Source organism: Aspergillus pseudotamarii, assembly GCF_009193445.1.
Source record: "Aspergillus pseudotamarii strain CBS 117625 unplaced genomic scaffold BDV38scaffold_15, whole genome shotgun sequence".
NCBI classification, from domain to species: Eukaryota; Fungi; Ascomycota; class Eurotiomycetes; order Eurotiales; family Aspergillaceae; genus Aspergillus; species Aspergillus pseudotamarii.
The window spans coordinates 498,234-518,494 of record NW_022475029.1 but is presented as its reverse complement, the minus strand read 5'-3'; the positions used below and the strand labels follow the sequence as shown (position 1 = coordinate 518,494).

The 20,261-nt window shown below is 47.6% G+C and overlaps 6 protein-coding genes across 6 annotated transcripts; 3 read left to right on the top strand and 3 right to left on the bottom strand.

Moving 5' to 3' along the window:
- Positions 1-165: 165 nt before the first annotated feature.
- On the bottom strand, positions 166-1,618 carry BDV38DRAFT_47073 (putative ubiquitin conjugating enzyme (UbcD)). The gene is made up of 6 exons (XM_032063405.1): positions 1,483-1,618; positions 1,187-1,330; positions 972-1,017; positions 789-818; positions 471-654; positions 166-416 (listed from the first exon to the last, which is right to left on the bottom strand). The coding sequence occupies exons 2-6, from the start codon at positions 1,228-1,230 to the stop codon at positions 277-279; spliced, it is 444 nt and encodes a 147-aa protein (XP_031915735.1). The 5' UTR covers positions 1,231-1,330; positions 1,483-1,618; the 3' UTR covers positions 166-276.
- Positions 1,619-2,149: 531 nt separating this feature from the next.
- On the bottom strand, positions 2,150-4,858 carry BDV38DRAFT_242137 (acyl-CoA dehydrogenase). Its single transcript, XM_032054076.1, has 4 exons — positions 3,894-4,858; positions 2,872-3,787; positions 2,694-2,803; positions 2,150-2,621 (listed from the first exon to the last, which is right to left on the bottom strand). The coding sequence occupies exons 1-4, from the start codon at positions 4,114-4,116 to the stop codon at positions 2,575-2,577; spliced, it is 1,296 nt and encodes a 431-aa protein (XP_031915734.1). The 5' UTR covers positions 4,117-4,858; the 3' UTR covers positions 2,150-2,574.
- On the bottom strand, positions 4,652-7,748 carry BDV38DRAFT_47326 (uncharacterized protein). The gene is made up of 4 exons (XM_032063408.1): positions 7,392-7,748; positions 6,487-7,312; positions 6,161-6,437; positions 4,652-6,099 (listed from the first exon to the last, which is right to left on the bottom strand). The coding sequence occupies exons 1-4, from the start codon at positions 7,670-7,672 to the stop codon at positions 5,270-5,272; spliced, it is 2,214 nt and encodes a 737-aa protein (XP_031915733.1). The 5' UTR covers positions 7,673-7,748; the 3' UTR covers positions 4,652-5,269.
- A 268-nt stretch (positions 7,749-8,016) lies between these two features.
- On the top strand, positions 8,017-10,266 carry fen1 (multifunctional nuclease RAD27). Its single transcript, XM_032063404.1, has 5 exons — positions 8,017-8,153; positions 8,230-8,315; positions 8,390-8,394; positions 8,453-9,014; positions 9,074-10,266. Exons 1-5 carry the CDS (start codon positions 8,141-8,143, stop codon positions 9,593-9,595), a joined length of 1,188 nt encoding a protein of 395 aa, XP_031915732.1. The 5' UTR covers positions 8,017-8,140; the 3' UTR covers positions 9,596-10,266.
- A 1,731-nt stretch (positions 10,267-11,997) lies between these two features.
- BDV38DRAFT_281020 (histone H1/H5 family protein) lies at positions 11,998-13,227 on the top strand (the record flags this gene model as incomplete). Its single annotated transcript, XM_032059445.1, has 7 exons — positions 11,998-12,064; positions 12,160-12,185; positions 12,345-12,367; positions 12,476-12,606; positions 12,748-12,806; positions 12,866-13,054; positions 13,111-13,227. The coding sequence occupies 7 exons, from the start codon at positions 11,998-12,000 to the stop codon at positions 13,225-13,227; spliced, it is 612 nt and encodes a 203-aa protein (XP_031915731.1).
- A 2,554-nt stretch (positions 13,228-15,781) lies between these two features.
- BDV38DRAFT_291334 (1-phosphatidylinositol-4-phosphate 5-kinase) lies at positions 15,782-19,658 on the top strand. The gene is made up of 4 exons (XM_032061715.1): positions 15,782-17,553; positions 17,625-18,585; positions 18,647-18,787; positions 18,863-19,658. The coding sequence occupies exons 1-4, from the start codon at positions 16,424-16,426 to the stop codon at positions 19,121-19,123; spliced, it is 2,493 nt and encodes an 830-aa protein (XP_031915730.1). The 5' UTR covers positions 15,782-16,423; the 3' UTR covers positions 19,124-19,658.
- The last annotated feature ends 603 nt before the right edge of the window (positions 19,659-20,261 follow it).

Sequence of the window (20,261 nt, the reverse complement as noted above, 5' to 3'; positions counted from 1 at the left end):
CTTATCACGTAATTTGCCCGACTCCTTTGAAACAAAAAGATGCCATGAATGCATGAGTATTGGTCATAATGATCGTTGGATATGATATTTCCCGCCGACAGGGAAAAACGGTAAAGAAAATGGGTAACAGGTAATTTAAAACACGCAAATGGAAAAACAAGGAAAGGATCTACGATCACGGTACGCCAGGCTTCGGATCTGATCTAACGGAACGGAAGAAGACGCAGAAGCGATTTGGAAGACCAGGGTGGCCGTGTTATATTGAGATTTCCAAGATCAGATAGCATATTTCCGGGTCCATTCGCGGGCGGTCGCTTCATACCGAGAGCGGTCAGTCTTGTACACATGCGCAATTTCAGGCACCAACGGGTCGTCTGGGTTGGGGTCTGTAAGCATCGAACAGATGGACAGCAGCACTGCAAAAGTACGGTTAGTCTGAAAACGGCGATCGGGAGATACGGACGACGAACCTTTAGAGATTGTGAGAGCAGGGCTCCATTGATCTCTAAGAATGTCGAGACAGATACTGCCATTTGAGTTGATGTTGGGGTGGTAGATACGGGTGGTGAAGTTGACCTTAGGCGGCTTGAATGGGTAGTCGGTAGGGAAGTGGATTGTTAGGAAGAAAACGCCTCCCGCATATGGAGAGTCACCCTGGCAAGCCAATCGCATTAGTGATCATGTTCGCAAGCATACAGAAGGCGAGTGGGTAAGCCCCAAGGTCCTTATTTGCCCCAAAAAGGGCGAGTGCTGCCAAAACAGAGAGGTACAATTGGGATTTCACTCACAGGACCCATAATAGTAGCTTGCCAGTGGAACTGTAATAAAATTGCCTGTCAGTACATTCGCTCGAGAACAGTTTGTGATCGACGGGTGCAGGGGGTGGCGGGAGTCACAGCGTTGGCCCCGCGACACCGCCGTCAACGGAACGAATCGATATGTAGGGCCAGGGGTTTTGGGGGAAATCATACCAGGTCTTCACCTGCAGGTCCAGCGGAGCAGGAGGAGGGAGGATCACTATAAAATAATGGAAGCGTTAGTATTTCGGGAGAACAGCGATCGATCAAAGGAGGGCATCGTGTAGGAAGTGCTTCGTCAATGCCCCGCGGGAATAGTGGGGTGTTTCGTCCAGTGGCACGATGGAGAACGAGGGGAAATCATGGAAACAGAAATATAGATATCTTACCGGCCGAGGTCAGTGAGTTCCTTGTTAATTCTCTTAAGAGCCATTTTGTAGGTGATGTGATGTTAAAAAAAGAGAAGGAGAGAGAAAGAGGCTTTTAGAGCGACCACTCAGTCGAAAGAGCGGTTGGTATCGAATTTAGGAAATCTGCACAACACAATCCGATCAGTACTGTAAGGCTAGAAGTGAGGGAAGAATAATATGATAGGATGTAATGAGAAGGGAGAGAATGGAATACATCAAAAAATCAAAAGAAAGTTTTTTGGGGGAGAAAGGAGTGTTGGAGGTGAAGTACTCACAGTGAGAATGATTACGTCGGAGGGGGGGCAAAAAGAGAAAGAGGGGGAAATTGGGCTGAAAGAAGAAAAAGAGGAAGAGAGAGCGAAGAGGGAGACGGAGGGAGAGGGAAAGGCAAGAGTGGATGAGCGAGATCCAGTGACCGTATTACCGGTCCTGATACTTTACCATACGTACCTTTCGCTCAGCCACACCCCTTCTTAAGCCACACAGAAGACCTCTACTCTGTACTCCGTACGGAGTACAGACATAGTAATGATATACTACTAAGTTAGTACTGGGGCTGTAGTCAGTGCCATGTACAGGTAGTACAGATTCTGTAAGTTTGCGCAAGTGCGAAAAGATGGCCAAGTAAAGGTATCGCCACTTTCAGCCATGGTTCTCATTCATGACTGGACACTAAATACCATGCCTGGAAGAGACCCTCTTTTTTCCTCTTCTTTTTTCTTTGTCTCAAGGCATTGCATAACGGAGAACACCCCCATTATTACAGAGTACATAGAATATAGACCCATCTTGTTGGTACACGTTGTACATATAACTACATACAGAGAGGACATTTACAGTTTGGTTTCAATGTTCTTTCCCCTCCACTCACAGAAGGCACCGTCTTGAAACACACCCCCCCCCTCCCACACACACACACACACACACACACACACACACACTCTCTCTCTCTCTCTCTCTCTCTCTCTCTCTCTGTGTGTGTGTGTGTGTGTGTGTGTGTATTATGATCCAAGGTATTCTTGAATTACTTCCTCCCCTTTCAGCGACTTCCCGTTCAGGTCTTCATCAAAATGTCGGATCATTCTCATATAAGCCTAATCAAGCCTCGCGTGCCCACATGGCGCAGTCTAATATCACGTGCCTATAGGGCACCACCGATTCTCGAAGGCTCTACTCCGTACTCCCAGTAGTAATGATTGAAGCTAGGCCAGCAATAGTCATGGGGCAATTAACTTGCTTAGTAAGACATTGAACACTGTTATTTGACTTGATGTGTTCTCTCTGTCTACCCAACTACTATATATACACACATTATTGATTCCAAATTAGCCGCAAGCGATTCTACGAGGATGACAGCGGCGAGTGTCCTAAACAAACGCCTGGACTCCAGTGATGGCGCGCCCCAGAATCAACGCTATACCAATCATTAGCATCAGGCCCTTCATGCCGGAAGAAACGGTGATTTCTAATGCGGTCGGATACTCACTGTGAATGTCGCTCTGGCCCTCGTACGTTTGCACCACAAACAGGTTGGCTACATGCCGAGCGATATGGTATTCGTCGCTGGTTGCATTTCCGCCGAAGACTTCTTGAAGTCTATCGAATGGTTTAAGATTAGTATCATAATCTCGACTAGTAACGGGGATGGGTGTGGGACTACATACATCCGGGAGTTGGCCAGGGCCCGGTCACAGTTCTGTCTTTTAATCATGGAGATCATTTCAGGGGTAGATTTGCCTTGGTCCTTGAGCCTAGCAACCTGGGTCGCTGCTAGCGTCCCATAAGCAGCATCCGTGGCAGCATCCGCCAACTTCTTCTGGATTAGCTGATACTTCGCCAGAGGGTTGCCCTTGAACTGCTTCCGCTCTAAGGCATAGGTCCGGGCACGGCTTAGGCAGTCTTCAAGAGCCCCCATGGCACCAAAGGCGATTCCTAGTCGAGCACTGTTAAGGCAGGTGAAAGGGCCAGTGAGGCCTTCAACATCGGGGAACATATTCTCCTTTGGTACCGGGCAGTCATCCATTTGAATCATACCGGTGATAGACGCCCGTAAGGCGGTCTTATTCTTGATGGCCGGAGTCTCCAAGGTTCCTGGGGGGCATTGGTCCCGTTCCACCACAAACCCGCGGATCTTACCTGTGCTCTCCAGCTTGGCCCATACTATCATTATGTCGGAGATGGGGGAGTTCGTAATCCAAGTCTTCGTGCCAGAGAGCGAATAATAGCCCTTCTTAGTAGGATGCTCTCGCGCAACTGTTTCCATAGAGCCAGGGTCTGAGCCATGGTTAGGCTCCGTAAGTCCAAAACAACCAGCAATCTTTCCCTTGGCTAGTTCTGGCAGGAATCTATCCTTTAACTCCTGGGATCCAAACTCATAGATGGCTGTCATCGCCAGCGAGCTCTGCACAGACATTCCTGATCGGTATCCGGAATCCACTCGTTCAACCTCCTTAGTTATCAGACCCGATGCAACGGTGCTGGCACCTGCACAACCATAGCCCTCAATGCTGGCGCCGAGAAGACCCAGTTCGCCCATTTCTTCCAGTATTTTGCGATCATAGTTTTCGTTTCGATAAGCATCTGACAGATACTTGTCAGTTAGCATGTATATCCACTATCCCTCTGTGTAATGAACTGAGACTTTCATAGACAGGTATCAGCTCTGCCAAAGGGAGAGATCGCATACCGAGAACCCGGGGTAACAAGCGCTCTTGGCAATACTGTCGCGCCGTGTTTTGTATCGCCAGTTCCTCCTCAGTATACAGCTCCGATGCAGCCAGAGGATCTTCCCAGTTGAAGGCGGTCGCGAAACTGCGCACCGGCGCATTGAGTGAAGCTGCGGGCGCCTTGTGCACGTGGCTTGCCGACTGGAGGTGACGTGAAGCCGCACGGAGCAATGATCGATTCATGATGATGGGTAGTATAATGCGCGGTGACAGATAATAATCTTCTCAAACAGAAGTGGAAGCGACGTCGAATAAGCTCTTTATGGTTATATAAACGCTTTCCAGCTGAATTGACAACTAGTACGGCATACGTGAACAGAAAATAGTATGGAGTTGTTGCGGGGAAGCTGTTTGAATCGCCCGAACTAAGAAAGGAAGACCGAACTTTAAATAAAGGAAGAATTTCCCTCGGCAATCGCTCCGGGTGTCGGCCTGCCGTTTGTGAACTTCCGCATCCACCTTCCGCAACCACAGGGATAGCCGTAGGCCTACCTATTGATACACAAGTTAGGTGCTAAGACAGATCTCAAAAACAGGACCCGTATCATTCAATGCGTCCTATGGGAAGTGCAGGCGGATATTTGGTACTTCCCCCACCCGCTATCTATCGGTTTCGGCTTGTGTTCCGTTTCCTCGGCAGTGTCACCCAATGAACAAGTAGAAATCCATATGTGCCATATTCAATGTAAAACGCAAGGGGGAAGAGGAGGGAAGAAGAAAAAGAGATTGATAGGAGCAAGTCGCCATTATCGAGCCTCTCAGTTATATCGTAGAATGGCTTGTGGATATGTTGTCATCCCCATTATACTGTGCACTACGACCTAGCATCAAGCCAGATCGTACAATTCTCGAATCTTATGTACGCCGAAATTGTTATACAATTGGTTCATTGACTTGAGAAACTTGAAGCAAGACTCGTATTAGGTAATTCTTCGTGGAATGCCGCAACAGTTCGGTTTATCGCCCTCTGATGGGTGAAGCTAAGTGTACCGGTTTCGAGACCTAGTAGTGAAGTCCGCCATCCTGCGACATGCAGAGGACAAGTGCCAGCCCCTGCCCTCAGAAGGATTTCCAAAGATAACAAGGCCTCCAATATAGAGAGTCTTTCGGTTCATGCGGCAGCATCCCGAGCGAGACCTCTCTCCATGTGGAAACTCTCGGTATATAAGAGACTAAGTAAATTAGGCTTCACCGTCTGATGGAGATTCGTTTCAAAGCGCCCTGGTGCTTTATAGAAGCTAACCAATGCTGTAACAAACCAGGAAAAGAGGTGTATAACAAGCACAATCCTGCCACAATCTGCAAAAGTTCCCGGCGGCAGCGGCGGCAGCCCGAATCAGGCAGGCATTTGGGACTGAAGGAAGTCAAAGACCCCTGTAGGGAAATACTCCTCGTCGAAGCCCCACAAATCAGCCATCATAGGATCCACTGAGCCCTCCGAGAGACCTGGCCGTTGCTTCAATTGTGCCGCAGCAGACTCCAATCCACTGCCTCTCTCAGCAGACAAGGGAGCTATACCTAGTAGTGGTGGCGGGTGATTTAGTATGGTATCACGCTCACCCAGTGGCTGGGCCCCAGGGATGATTATAGGTTTGAACATAGAATTTTGAGAAGGGTCACGAAAGTTCTGCCCCGTGGACTGCCCGTGGTAAGAGTTCCTTCTCTCCCACTCCTCAAGTCCCGTAAGCATTTTTTTCAGACCACGGGCGATGTGGTGACTGAGGTGACGCTCGCTAGCTCGCCTACTGCACGACACCATCAACTCAATAATCCGTCCAACCAAGGCCCGCACGTATGCGATATCGATGGACAAGTCCGCCGATGCAATAGAATTCTGCTTGTCCGGCTTACTAGGTATACAGCTCGAGCAGCTTCTAGCTGCGATCTTTAACAGAAATACAGCGGCAAAGGTGATCATGCTATGTAGATACAACGGAACACCGACCAAAGCCCTCTGTATATCAGGCTCATCCAGGACGACCAATAGCGTGCCAATGGCAGATTCTATGGCCAAGTTTGCGCGTTTTTTTCGCTCGTTAGATAAGGGACGGGCTGACAGTGAACAATGATATGTCCGCAATGCAACAGAATTCAGTTGTAGGCGGGAGAAATGGTAGTGTAGATAGACGGCTTTATAAGGGTACGCACCAACATAACGACTCCCGGCTATTCAATCCAACATGTTAGATCGCAAATATTCAATCAGAGGGCTTAAGGATAATTATACCTAGGCGAGGTAACCACGCAGATTGCCACTCCTCAAGATCGGCGTCGAATTTGTCGATTGTAGTAAACTCGCTCTCAGGTACCTCAAGGTCGACGTCGGGGCCAAAAGCATGGTATATACGAGTAAGGATAATAAATAAATCCACCTGGCTGTGCAAACGCAAGTCGGATTGTGTTACAGTGGGGGACATAGTAAAGGTATTATGATTGGTGATACTCTTGTCCTCGTGAATTATGGGTGGTCGACCATAAGCGATGGAGAAATGGTGCTCCAGAGTCTTTTATCGTTAGAATCTGCAATGCACAACTTCAATGGAGAAGACTTACATAGAGAAGATACCACAATCTTGCCTGTTCTTGGTGCTCGGGTGAGCCTTGAGTAGCCTTTCTGTATGATTGGTGTAGGTTGCGCTCGGTTGCAATACGGACTGCATACCCCGATAGCTTCCAACTGACATCTGCAAGCCAAAAAGCGCCTATACATAATGCGCGTAAATCATCCAAAGTATGGTGTCTATCAAGCATTGACTCTGATGCCAATTTCGCGAATTCGGTGTAGCAGGTATCAAAAAGTCTTTCTTTTTGGGGCATATGCAAAGCTGTAACAGTGAGGATGGCTGCAGACAACATTGAAGAAGAGTTTCGGACTGATGTAAGGTCCTTATGCACAAGGGCTATGCCATCCCATAAATAGCGATTGAGTACCTGGTCAAAGAAATAGAACAGCTCCTCCGCTTCTTGTAAGTCCACAGTCCCTCGTGAGATAAGGTCAGTGTCGCGGTCCGAGGCATGATGCCGTTCGGGGGTACTTTCTTGAATATCACTCAACTGAGTCACTTCATACAAGCTACCCATCGGAGCAGTAACCAGTAGTTTCTCTTCCCTGTCAATAGCAGTTTGCGATCGTTGCTGGGTCGTATCGGAGGGCGGGTAGGATACTCCAGCCGCTGATTTAGCACCGCCATCGGTCGCATCTCTTCCGACGTCGCCCCTCGAGGTATGTATGTCCTCTGTAGATACTGTAGACCCCCGTCGATCGCTTTTCTTATGCGGTGTTTCCGCTGATTTGCCAACGGCTTGATAGTACGAGAGCTCTGGCAATTGTGCCTTTCTGAGTAGATCGGTCATGGCAAGCTCTATCGTCGTCTTCCATCTACATAGAGTGTACAATTGGGTTAGTAACGAGACATGCTTCGTTGAATCCGGGTTGAAACGAAGCAAAGCGCACGTACTCCGCTTCATCGTCGAGCAAAGTTTGGAGGCTCTTGTTGACGACACAACCCAAGCCCATGCGACGACATCTAGAGCAGACCGATTCCCCTGCCTTCATATCACAACGGACTTTATGCCTTTTGCATTCGGTGCACGCACGTATTTTTCGCGAAATCTTGGGTATATGTATTGATTCACGTCGAGAGTTAGCCTCCGGCGCAGGATATGGCAGAGCACCTCGGGGAGGTGAAGTGGACGACGCATCGCCATTGGCTTCGAAATCAAGGCGACTGCGTTTCATGGTTTAGAAAAAATTCATCGTTAAAATCTCAGCTTGCAGTGGGGGTCTCGTTTCTTTTTTATAGATATTGTCTACGGCCACAGAAGTGGATTTCAAGTGGGACGAGGGGGGAGGGACTGCAGGAGATACTAGTGATGGAGAGAATGCTAACTCCTCACTGCCTTAGGCCATACTGTTTAAGCTTACTGAAACCGTTCCTTTTCACTGGCCAGGCTTTGGGACCCTAGAGCCTTAGGCGAAAGGAATGGGGATTATTAGCGGGGGAAGTCACGTGGGGGTATCTCGGCGGAAGCTAACCCCAATGAGGTCTAATGATGTATTCCCGCCCGTCGCGCGTTCTCAAAGCTCAACGCGCGTTTGGTCGCGGTAATCACTCGAGAAACCTTTTCTGTGATCTTGGTTAAACCAAAAGGAAGTCCTGGCCGGGTTCACTCGCGCTTCTTATTTTACAATAACAGGAAACTCATTATGGGTATTAAGCGTAAGTTCACCTCAACCAACTACTTGTTGCCGCACTACCGTGGAAGCTCATTTAGTACTAACTTTGATCTCTACAGACTTGTACCAGGTAATCGCGGAGAATGCCCCTGATGCGATCAAGGCGGGAGATATCAAAAACCATTTTGGCCGAAAGGTTGCTATAGTATGTCACGTCCCTACTTTTTTAGCTGTGCACTAGGGCGCTGTCAGGGCTAACGGGTAATCGCTGGAGTCCAGGATGCGTATGTAACTTGATCCTTCTTGGGGAACAAGCGGAGACTGGAAACTAACATACCACAGCTCCATGAGTATCTACAGTTTCCTTATTGCCGTGCGCTCCGAGGGCCAACAACTCATGAGCGACACCGGTGAGACCACGTCGCATCTGATGGGCATGTTCTACCGCACTTTGCGAATGGTCGACAACGGAATTAAACCTCTTTATGTCTTTGATGGAGCTCCGCCAAAGCTGAAGTCTGGCGAGCTGGCCAAGCGTACCGCTCGAAAAGCCGAAGCTACTGAGGCTCATGAGGAGGCCAAGGAAACCGGCACAGCGGAGGACGTTGAGAAGTTTTCACGGCGTACGGTACGGGTTACGAGAGATCACAATGCGGAGTGCAAGAAGCTATTGAAGCTTATGGGTATCCCATATATTGATGCCCCCACCGAGGCAGAGGCGCAGTGCGCAGTTCTTGCACGGGCGGGAAAGGTCTACGCTGCTGCTTCCGAGGATATGGACACGTTATGCTTTGAGGCACCCATTCTTCTGAGGCATCTTACGTTCAGCGAACAGCGAAAGGAACCGATCCTAGAAATTCATCTCAGCCGCGCGCTGGAAGGACTCGATATGGACCGAAAGCAGGTAAAGCCACCCATAATTCCGCCAGCAGCGCTTGGTCTTGCTTACGTTTTGCGGTATAGTTTATCGATCTTTGTATCTTACTTGGCTGCGATTACTTGGAGCCAATTCCCAAAGTTGGACCTAATACTGCCCTGAAATTCATTCGGGAGTTCGGGAGCCTCGAGAAGGTTGTTGAGCATATGGAGAACGACCCGAAAAAGAAATACGTTATTCCGGAAGACTGGCCATATCAGGATGCAAGAGAGCTTTTTCTCAACCCAGACGTGAGAGATGCTAGCCACCCAGACTGCGATTTCAAATGGGAGGCACCAGATATTGAAGGCCTTGTGGAATTCTTAGTGAAAGATAAGGGCTTCAACGAGGATCGAGTACGCAACGGCGCAGCTCGGCTCCAGAAGAATTTGAAGACTGCCCAGCAGTCACGTCTAGAGGGCTTTTTCAAACCTGTGGCCCGGACCGATGAGGAGAAGGCGAACCTCAAGCGTAAGCACGACGAAAAACTTCAGGAACAGAAGAAGCGTAAAAAGGAGGAGGCCAAAGCCAAGAAGGAGGCTAAGGCAAGACCCCGCGGTGCTGGGTGAGGGATTCGCTCACCTTGATCCAGTCAATGTTTTTGCGCGACAAGGAAGTTTTTGAAAATGCGACGGCTAAGTAGGGGGGTCAAAAAAAAACAATAAGATGGCGTTGGCGTTGCGTGATAAGCTCACTGGATTGTCGGTTTGGCTTTTGGTTCTGAGATGCGGCGTTTCATTGATGGTGTGCAAATCACGGACTGTAATTTTTGTATATTCTATGAATAAAGGCTACGACATTTGTACAAGAGGGTAGGGAGATGTGGTCGTCTCTAGCGTTTATCATATTCGAAGGCATGCCTTTTCTTCTATCGGAGGGTTTGCCATCGTGGGTCGGTAAGGTCAGGCCGCCATGTGCCGAGAGACGTTCTCAGTGAAACCCAGCTTGGATTCTGTGATCCCTCAGCGAAGAAGCATGAAAGTAGTAAACATAATGCCTTATCACATGGACATACCCATTCTTCACCACTAGGCAATACAGGGAATTGTTTTGCTGGTTGTGACGGTCCGTGGTGGGGTTGGGCATTGTTGTAGTGATAGACACCATTGTACCTCAACACAGCGGGTATTGATTTCTCTGATTATATCGGGAAATATGACTAATCTTCGTTTTAGATGATGCAGCTACTGGGCTATTATCTCTAGGAGACGAGGGTTCGCTGTTGCTACCACTGTGGTGCGAGGGATCAGACTCAAGAGTTTCTGGTCGAGTGATATATATCGCGGGCGGGGCAGCAGATGGATCCTGCACACTATAGTAGGGTTACCGAGTGACGAAGGAGATAACAACGTTTGAACGTCACGACCAACAGATCCTAACGCTATAGCGATAGAGTAGAGCCCATAAGTTCAGCACTCAGGCACATTAACCGGGAAGGATATAAGGTCATGATATCAAATGGGGAGGTGTTTGCTTGGGTACACATGCTTACTCGTAACCTAGATTCAATTCATGGTCACGATGCTGACGATCAACCACTGGGCGTGCATCCACAATAGCACAAGTGGGTTTAGCTAGGTAGACTACAGACTGAATCTATCCCCATATTACTATATATTTGAGGCACAGGTCCACCGCAAGCTGTACTCCAAGGGGCGTGTATAGAATGTTTCTGTACAGTGCAAAACACATGATTCATACATGCCTACGACCAGCGCATTGATCAGGCCTCGCGGCCAATTGTCGGAATGCCAACCATGGGTTGCGATCTATATTCTTCAAGTAGAGGAACCAATAACCACACGACCCGTCAGCTTTTCAAGTATGGAATCTCCTAAGTTAGGAAGAAACTCAAACAGGCGATCCATACATCATTCCCCCCTCGTGACCTGAACGGCACGAGGCGGCCAAATGGAAGCCTCCACGGGGGTTCTCCCTTCATCGACAACATGCAAGGGACGGACAGCTCGATACCCTCCGTATAGCTTGGACTTTTATAGCCGTCCGGCAAGCTGCCAGGAGGCCATGAGCTTGATCAAACAACGGATTCCAATGGCCGATCTCAATGGATGTAGAAACCCCCCTCCCCCCAAGATTGGCTTGGTCAACCCGGAATTATTGATCCTGATAGAGCCAACCAGACCGTAAGGTAGAACAACCGAAGACAAGATTGATGATCCATTAAACCCCAGGAATATATTAACATAGCCATGATGATTACAACACACTATGATCGTTCTTACTTTTGCGAGAGCCTTCTTGTGGGTTGCGAAAAAGACACGGAAATTAGGTATGTATACATGGAAGGAAACGCGCCTCACCTTTCTCCTCTTTCCTTATCCCACCAAAGGCATCAGATATAGATATAAATATAGAGAAGCTGACCGTATGCTTTGGAAATAAATATTAAGGGATATCTAACTTAAGAATCAATTTGGGAAAAAACATATATATATATATATATAAAACTTAGGAGGGAGAAAGGGGTGGGAAGAGGTGGAAGCAAAACGCGTAGAAAGATTGTAGAGGATGCGCGTGGGAGTGAGGATGTGCGATCTGTCGATAAAATGCAATGGATATCCACATCATTCCCAAAAGCTAGCGTTAAGGACTAACTCTTATCATAATATTGACCACCCGAGAAAACGGCCCTACCAATTATCTACCGAGAAAAGGCACAAAGAAAAAGGGAAAAAAAAAATAGTGGGAAGGGGAAAAAAAAAGAGGAGAAACAGCAGAGGGCCTTTGACGTGTAGGTGCTTGGGAGTGAGTGATCTTGTGTCAACACCCGCTGCCCTATAAAGCGCGGATGCCCCGCGGCCTTCCACCCCTTCCGTCGTCGACTGCTTTTCCTTCTATTTCCATCAACGATCCACCCTTACGCCTGTTGAACTTGAATATCGTCTCGTAGACCTCGGTCTCTCTTACAATTTCGACTTAAAATTACAAGTTATACTTACCCACCCTAAAGATGCCTCCCAAGAAAGCTTCCACCGGCGCAGCCAAGAAGACTGGCTCGACTCATGCTTCCTACCGTGGTATGATTTTACTGATCTTCCCTCACCACCACATCGCGCTGGAATGATCTTAATATCGTTTTTGTCGCGAATAAGCGCTGATTCATTTGATATAGATATGATCAAGGATGCTATCCTGAATGTGAGTTGATCACGCTGTTCCCGAGGCGCTTTCGGAGATGGATGTTGGGTCCAAACTTCCCCGACCGTGACACGTCTGCACGGTGTTGGATTACCCCAACGTCACGTCGGAATTTCTTCAATTTTATCCCAAGCCGGTCGCTAACATCTCGTCCTCTAGCTGAAAGAGCGCAATGGCAGCAGGTATGTTTTGTTTTCGTCTCCCCGCGCAAGGGCCCCGTTCGTCAAGCGACGTGGCAACCGCAGAAGGCGTCAAGTCACGTAGTAGGCTAATTTGATCGCCCATGACAGTCGCCAGTCCATTAAGAAATATGTTTTGGCAAACAACAAGATTGCACCTGCATCTACCAACGCCTTCGATAGCCAGTTCAACAAGGCTATTAAGGCAGGTGTTGAGAAGGGTGAATTCACCCAACCCAAGGGTAAGTTTCAATTTATTGCGCGCGCCCTTCAGAGTCGCCTCCCACCTGTGACCACCAAACTAAGCACGTTGCGTGTGCCCTCTATTACCGTCGCGTATCCTTTGTTTTGATGGGGTGTGGGCTGACGCGTCTTATCTCCAGGTCCTTCTGGACCCGTGAAGCTCGCCAAGAAGGAAGCTGCTCCTAAGCCTGCTGCTAAGGTAAGTGATCTATGTCTTCTCATCTGTCTAGAATTCAACATGATTAATACTTTTATCAGAAGAGCACCACCACAGCTAAGCCGAAGAAGGCTACTGCCACCACTACTAAGAAGGCTGAGAAGGCCGAAAAGGCCGAAAAGGCCGAGAAGCCTAAGACGACCACCAAGAAGACTGGCACTACTGCTACCAAGAAGAGTGTCGGCAGACCTAAGGCGAACACCGCTAAGCCTCGCAAGGCGTCCACTGCTGTACGTATTACTATCGGTCTCCCTTGTCCCGGGACGGTATACTAACATCCAAGCAGGCTCCTGCCGTTGTCGACCAACCCAAGGTCATCGGCAAGACGAAGTCCGGTCGTGTGACCAAGACAACGGCTAAGCCTGCTGAAAAGGCGACCAAGAAGTCTACTAAGAAGGCTTAAAGCCAATCTCTCGCAGAACATATTTTTGAGCGGCTAGTTGATTTCGTGTTCGATTTGGTTGACATGACGAGGGCTTCGGGCTGTATCTTTCTCTTTCTTGGGTTGTATCCCTTCTTTCTTCGGCTGTAATTTCTTTTTTCTTATCTCTCTCTTTTGTCGATGCGGTGACTGCTTCTGGGATATGTTGATGGTTTATTCTTTCGTTATCGGTAGGGTTGGCGTCTTGCGGTGGATATGGGAAATGTTTTTCTGTTATTTGATTTTTTTTATTTACTCTTTCTGTGCTTGATATTTATTTGCAGCACGCGTCAGCGGACAGTGCTATGCTGTGGAATGGAGTTGATAACCATGCTTCTTCAGCGAGAGGCCCCCTATCCAGTCCCGGTGTAGAATTGTAGAAGTCTCTCACAGCCCGGTTTTGTGGTCTGGAGCGCAGGTAATTAAAGGATACTGAAGGATCTTGTTGATCCGAGTGCGGGTGCTCATCTGAGGGGGTAGATGGACTCCACGCTCCTTGAGCCAATTCCAAAAATAGCAGATAGAAGAAAAGTGTTGAAAGCTGGCTGCCTTTGCGCTTGATATGGTGGCATTTACCTGTTCAAAGGTTGATTATTCCTGCTTATATGCTCAAAGGACTATCTTTAGACCTTTGAAGTATTAGATATAAAGGAATAATGCAGCTATTCAAAGGCTGAATAAGAAAGATAGTAAAAGCTCAGAACAATGAGCTCTGCAGTATTTATACAGTGATGTTCCCCTTAGATAGCTAAAAAATCAACCTTCTTCTTCCTCACTTGAACAACCAAAAGTACCCACTCAGTGCATAAGTAGTACTCCGTAGTATACTAAGTAGGCATTCGAGGAATAACTTTGTTACGCACCTTATGGAGGCTTGAGCAGGCGGGTCTGCTATTTCTCAAGGCCAAGTATCGTGTGAAGGCTGTAATCTAAGCTCCTGATCAATATACTAGGAAGAATGATGGGCATTACACATAGGGGTTCATTGCGTCAGGACAGGACAGGATCGTTTGGGTGTGACGTTGACACCGTCGATCATTAGCACAGCATCTGCCGCGGTTGGATAAGGAGGGCCAGTCTGGGAACCCCATTATGGTGTAATTCTATCAGAATGCTCCTAGCAGCATGTGAGATACTCTGAAGGAGGGAGACTGTGATAGAGTAAAAAAAATAGGGAGTTGATTATAACTTGTGAGATTGTTAGTATTATTATTGTTATTGTTATTACTCTGTATTATTATTATCATTAAATTAATCACTTCTTTTTAATTGAGGGAAATGTAATTTGCCCGAAACATTTCATTCCATGTTTCAAATACGTCTTGGAAGCGACAATTGAAGTATGATGTTTCTAGAATTCTTTCACGGGGATTGTATACATACTGCTCCAGTATAATACTATTAGTAGAAATGCCACTAGACTAGTACAGCTGCATAGGTTATGCAGTTTGCCGCCCCGTGTCCGTGTCTCCGTGAAGTGTCACTTGTCATCGTGATACATACACATACAGCGGTACTTCGGGAAGCATGTAACCCGTTGTTTCAGTTTACAGTGTATGAGGCGATGGGCAATTTCTGACTGATCTTGGCGGATAAATATGTACATTCTGGGAACCGAACCCGATTAATCGACCTCTGGATTTTATGCTAAAAGTGTCTAGGACTAAGGTTCCGTCTACAGCAAACTTTGGTCTCTACAGTCTTGATCCGACATAATGTATATACATACCTTGTGTGGATTTCATATGACCTAGTTAGATCATATTAATAATCATATTAATACTAGTTAGTACAGGTATTGTTACCTAATTGTCACTGTACGGAGTAGTTACAGTAGTAAGTAATAGATAAAGCAAAGCAACACATGGCTGCCATACCTTATCTTCCGTGATACAGTCCGGGGGTGGGAACTGGTTCCTTACTTTTCTGTATGGACGATTACAATACACAGGGCTACCCCCGTTGCTGGAAAGTGATTAATTAATGCTGACTACTTAAACAAAACTGTGGAGCAAAAGATCCATCCTGACCAGGCACAATAACTGACACAGATGGGTCCCTCCGGGTTTCCTTGTAATAGTATCTACCAACCAGCCTTTTTTTTTTTTTTTGTGTGGCTTTGTGATGTTTATGATTATACTTACGGAGTAGTATTCAGTGAAAGAGAAGTTTGAAAATTAATTTAGAATAAGAGGGAGAGTAGTTTAGCTTCTCTGCCTGTCACGGGGCATTATCCATCTGTTTATCTGTCAACATTAAAGGTTCTCTATGTCCATTATTTATATCTGCATTAGGTACGGAGTATACACCCCCTCTCCACCTACTATACCCTTATATACAAGGTACAAGTACTGAAGGTACTCAGGAGGTACAGAGTCTAGGTATGTACATACAAGGTACCTCACCTCATACATACTCCATACAGTCATACAGTGTAATACCACCCCTTCTCCAGGCACCCTTTTTTCGCTCTTTTTTTTTTTTTTTTCCCTTTTTTCTTTTCTGTCCTGCCCAGACCCAGAGTTACAATACCAGCCCATACCAAATTGTGAGGTCTTTTTCCCTCCTCCCCTTCCTACCAAGAAATAATACCGTCAGTCTTGTTCCTTTTCCAAAGGTTCCCCCCAACCCATCAATCATCCCATAACGTCGACTTGTGTCTACTTTTCACACACACTCTCTACTGCTCGTCCTCCTTCCCCTCCTTGTCTAATTTGCCCTTTAATCAACAGCTCATCCTTTCTACATTTTCGTCCGGCTTCCCTTTATTTTCGCACTCATTAATCGTCTTGGACTCGAACACGTTTGCCTGTGCCGGTATTGGTCGACATACATTTCGCCATTTTCCTTTCTTTTGATGAACATGCCAATCCGTCGCTAAATTGATGCCACGCCCTCCCCGGCTGGTGGCTTCAGCTCGACTCGGGGACCTTTTCACTTGCATCTCGAATCTTGTCATTGATCACTCGCTGTCACTCTCCCATCCCCCTTCCTTTCCTCGCTATCTTCCCTCCCGTCGTTGGCCGGAGAGACAGCCGATCCCGGTTCCCGCCCAGCACGCTGGCTGTTTGCTGAGCTTAGTAGGCCCACGCAGGTCTCACGTCACCGTTCTATCCCCTCCTTTCTATACACACCGTTCGGCGCTCCTACTTTGCGCCGCAGTCGAAATCTAGCGATCATGCCATCCTTTTCTAATGACAGCTCTTATCAGACGGCCACTGCCACAGCTACCCACCCTCGTTCTTTTGACTCGCCGCCAGGGAAACCGCACGATAAAAGTCCCGTGGGTAACACTTTTCTGTGGACAAACTGGCCCAATGGCGACACCAGTCACCTTGACGCCCCCGGAAACGACCGCCAACCGCTCGCGAATGGCAGTGTGTATTCTTTGAATGGGCCCCGATCAAGCGCCAGTTCATACAACCGGGATCTGTCACACTCGAAAGATGGAAGCATGCACTCATTAGGCCATATATCGGCCCGAGACCCACGGGATGGTGGACGGCCTTCCATGACTCACGAGCAAGATTTCGTACAGAAATCTACTGATGTTGGTATTGGTGGAGGTTCGGCGACGGCGTCAATAGTCAGTCAGCAGCCTAATGGTACATCACTCAACCTACGATCGCCAAATGGAAGACCTATGATGAATGGGGATCATGCTCGACCTTCTGCCGATGTACTGGTTTCTCCGGAATCGATAGGGAACGTTTCGGAGACATGGCAGTCAACTTCGCAACCCAATGACACAGGACGTCTCTCACCTGACCATGGCCGTCTATCCCCGTCGCAGAAAAGCCCCCATCGGTGTTCTTCCCCCCCACCCCCATCCAACACAGAACAACCTGAACCGGCGAATTCCGGCCTTCGACATCGACATACGCTACAAGTCCCAAGAAACACTAGCGGCCGTCGAAGTAGTCGCGACCACTCCGAGGATGCGGCATATAGCAGCGGACGATTGTCTCCGACAGGAGGAGTTCGTCGTACCTCATTCAGTCTTGGCCGCCGGGCCAGCAAAACCAATCGCTCAGATACCTTCCTGGACGAAGCTAATCCTGATGAAGATGCAGCCAGATGGGCAGAGGCCATCAAGCAACGAAGGGCTTCAAAGAGGAGACGCCGGGATGACGACGATGACGACCGTGTTATCGTGGGAACAAAGGTGGATCAAAACCATGTGAACTGGGTCACAGCGTACAACATGCTTACAGGAATTCGGTTTACCGTCTCGAGGATCAATGCAAAGATGGACCGGGAACTCACGCCTGCTGACTTTGAGGCCAAACATAAATTTTCCTTTGACATGTATGCCCTAGTGTCCCTGTCCCCTATCCTATAGTCACTCGTTCTTTCACTTACACTAGACCCCTGGGTAGAACTGGCAATGAGTTAACACCTTCCGCCAAATACGATTTCAAATTCAAAGACTATGCGCCTTGGGTCTTCCGACATCTGCGAACGAAATTCCGGATTGATCCTGCTGACTACCTGATGTCTCTCACAAGCAAGTATATTCTTTCAGAATTGGGCTCGCCTGGGAAAAGTGGAAGCTTCTTTTACTTTTCGAGAGACTATAAATACATCATCAAAACCATACATCACTGCGAACACAAGTTGTTACGCAAGATCCTCCCAGAGTATTATAAACACGTCGAGCAGAATCCCAACACACTGATCTCACAATTTTATGGCCTTCATCGTGTCAAGATGGCCTATGGACGCAAAATCCATTTCGTGGTTATGAACAACCTCTTCCCGCCTCATCGTGATATTCATCAGACTTTCGACCTGAAGGGCTCGACGATCGGCCGTGACTTGCGCGAAGAAGACCTTGAGAAGAATCCACGGGCCACTCTGAAGGACCTGAACTGGGTCCGAAGAGAACGTCACCTCGAGTGCGGGCCATCGAAACGGGGATTTTTCCTGGCACAGCTTGAGCGGGATGTTGAGTTACTGAAGCGGCTCAAGATCATGGATTACTCTTTATTAGTGGGCATCCATGATTTAGAGAGAGGAAATGAGGAGAAGCTTCGTGACAAGACACTGCAAGTTTTCCAACCCGGCGGTGATCGAGAAGAAGAAGCGAATCCGAACATGCTCATGCGCACACCGTCGAAATTGGAAAATGAGCGCAAGGCCCGTGAGCTACGCTTGTCCCTCAAACGTGAACGCCCGGTGCCTCTGGACAAGGCAACTGCAAAAATGCCAGAAGAGATCCTCGACGAAAGAAAATTTCATGTCTTCTATTCCGACGATGGGGGATTTCGAGCCACTCATGAGAATGGTCAGCCTGGGGAGGAGATCTATTACCTTGGAATTATTGATTGTTTGACACACGTGAGTCAATGCTTGATGCAGACAGTATTATTCACGAATATAACGCTGACTTTTACATAAGTATGGCACGGTGAAACGACTAGAACACTTCTTTAAGGGTCTGTCCCATGACCGGAATCAAATTTCACCAGTACCCCCTGAGGGTTATGGTGATCGCTTTGTGAAGTTCATCAAGGGCATCACTATGTCTAAAGAGGAAGCGGTACGTTGCCGGGAGTCTCGGCAACTAGGCAGGGCATCTGCTGAGCGTACGCCTTCTGTTGAACGGACAATACAGGCGGCAGAGAAAGAAGCGGCCAAGGATGTATCTTTTACGCACCCTCGGACGTTATCCACTGTTCGGGACCCTACGGACACCAATTCAACGGGTCCAACTTCGACACTACCGATCGTAGACGAGGCCGGCGAGGCCAGTAGCGTTGGCGGACAGAGTCAGCATAGCCGACACGGCGCTCCGCCAGCGTCGGAGAAGAAACTGCCACCACTCCCTCACCAAGACCATCTTCGACCCGACGGGAAGAGAAAGGCGATCGCTTAAAACATGTATCCCTACTCCTTTTCAACGAACTATCTTCCCTAACCTCAAGGAAATGAATTCTGGTCGATTCTCATGATACCCTTTTTGCAGCTCAAAATTCCTTCTATATATCCTATTCTTGGCGCCGTGGGTTCACTCTTTTTTACCTGCGCAACGCATTCTCTCTTCCATCTGCCCCCATCCAATCTCTGGAACAAACCACTCTTGTGATACAGGCCATGTTACCACGATTGATGTGAGTTTCTTTCGCTCTCGGGCACCCTGTGCCTGTCTTCACAGGACACACCCTTTTGCCCACCTAATATCTTATCATCTTCTGTTTTGTTTTCGAATAACATACCGATATGGTCCCATTTTTGAGACCGTACTTTCTTTAACCACCAGCATGGCAAGCGGCATTTGATCATGTGTCCCATCATTTTTGAAACATCTACCTACCCACATCCCTCTCCTTATCTCTTCGAGAACCTTTCCTTTTTGTCCGTGCGTGCATGCGTATTTATTCTGTCTCCCTCTTTTTCTGGCGAGCGACTCAAGAAGTCACCTCTTTAAGCGTTGGAGTCTGATCCACGCTGACTGGTTCTGGCTTTGTCTCCAGTCTACTCTCGACTGCTTTTATATTCATTGTATCATTTTCTCCTTTGTTTGAAGTCAAAGGTCGGTCTTTCGACTCTGCTTTTTCTTTTGTTGATTTGTTTCTCCCCTTTTTCTCTGCTTTTCTACCTCGTATGTCGCTGGCTGAACGTTGTCCGCCATTGTTCTAACTTTCCTTTTTTTTTTTTTTTTTTTTTTTTTTTTTTTTTTTCTTTTTTTTTTTTTTTTTTTTTTTTTTTTTTTTTTTTTTTTTTTTTTTTTTTTTTTTTTTTGCTGCCTTTGTATACATGGATGGGAGAAGCGAATGCGTTTAATCTTTGCATGAGCAGGTCTGAGCGGTTTAATTATGTGTGTTTTCTGTGTTCTTTTTTTGTTGTTAGATTGATAGAAGACGCACAATAGGCGCTGTTCCTAGAGAATTGATACCAATCCGCTTTTGTTTCAAAACGAAGAGAGGGGGGGAAATGTTATAGACCACGATTCCGCTGTGTGTTGTTTTTGTAGAAAACTGTATTCAGGAATGAAAAGAGCTACATAAGGCGGT

Bases quoted from the DNA above. Each gene is read 5' to 3' on its own strand.
- BDV38DRAFT_47073 (XM_032063405.1), bottom strand. From the start codon at position 1,230: ATGGCTCTTAAGAGAATTAACAAGGAACTCACTGACCTCGGCCG. The intron at 819-971 runs GTATGATTTCCC...ATTTTATTACAG, and splicing joins GACCTGCAGGTGAAGACCTG to TTCCACTGGCAAGCTACTAT. The intron at 417-470 runs GTTCGTCGTCCG...GTACTTTTGCAG, and splicing joins TGCTCTCACAATCTCTAAAG to TGCTGCTGTCCATCTGTTCG.
- BDV38DRAFT_242137 (XM_032054076.1), bottom strand. From the start codon at position 4,116: ATGAATCGATCATTGCTCCGTGCGGCTTCACGTCACCTCCAGTCGGCA. The intron at 3,788-3,893 runs GTATGCGATCTC...AGTATCTGTCAG, and splicing joins CTTGTTACCCCGGGTTCTCG to ATGCTTATCGAAACGAAAAC. The intron at 2,622-2,693 runs GTGAGTATCCGA...TGATTGGTATAG, and splicing joins GGGCCAGAGCGACATTCACA to CGTTGATTCTGGGGCGCGCC.
- BDV38DRAFT_47326 (XM_032063408.1), bottom strand. From the start codon at position 7,672: ATGAAACGCAGTCGCCTTGATTTCGAAGCCAATGGCGATGCGTCGTCC. The intron at 7,313-7,391 runs GTACGTGCGCTT...CACTCTATGTAG, and splicing joins TTGCTCGACGATGAAGCGGA to ATGGAAGACGACGATAGAGC. The intron at 6,100-6,160 runs GTATAATTATCC...TGGATTGAATAG, and splicing joins TGCGTGGTTACCTCGCCTAG to CCGGGAGTCGTTATGTTGGT.
- fen1 (XM_032063404.1), top strand. The intron at 9,015-9,073 runs GTAAAGCCACCC...TTTGCGGTATAG, and splicing joins TCGATATGGACCGAAAGCAG to TTTATCGATCTTTGTATCTT.
- BDV38DRAFT_291334 (XM_032061715.1), top strand. From the start codon at position 16,424: ATGCCATCCTTTTCTAATGACAGCTCTTATCAGACGGCCACTGCCACA. The intron at 17,554-17,624 runs GTATGCCCTAGT...ACCCCTGGGTAG, and splicing joins CATAAATTTTCCTTTGACAT to AACTGGCAATGAGTTAACAC. The intron at 18,788-18,862 runs GTACGTTGCCGG...CGGACAATACAG, and splicing joins CTATGTCTAAAGAGGAAGCG to GCGGCAGAGAAAGAAGCGGC.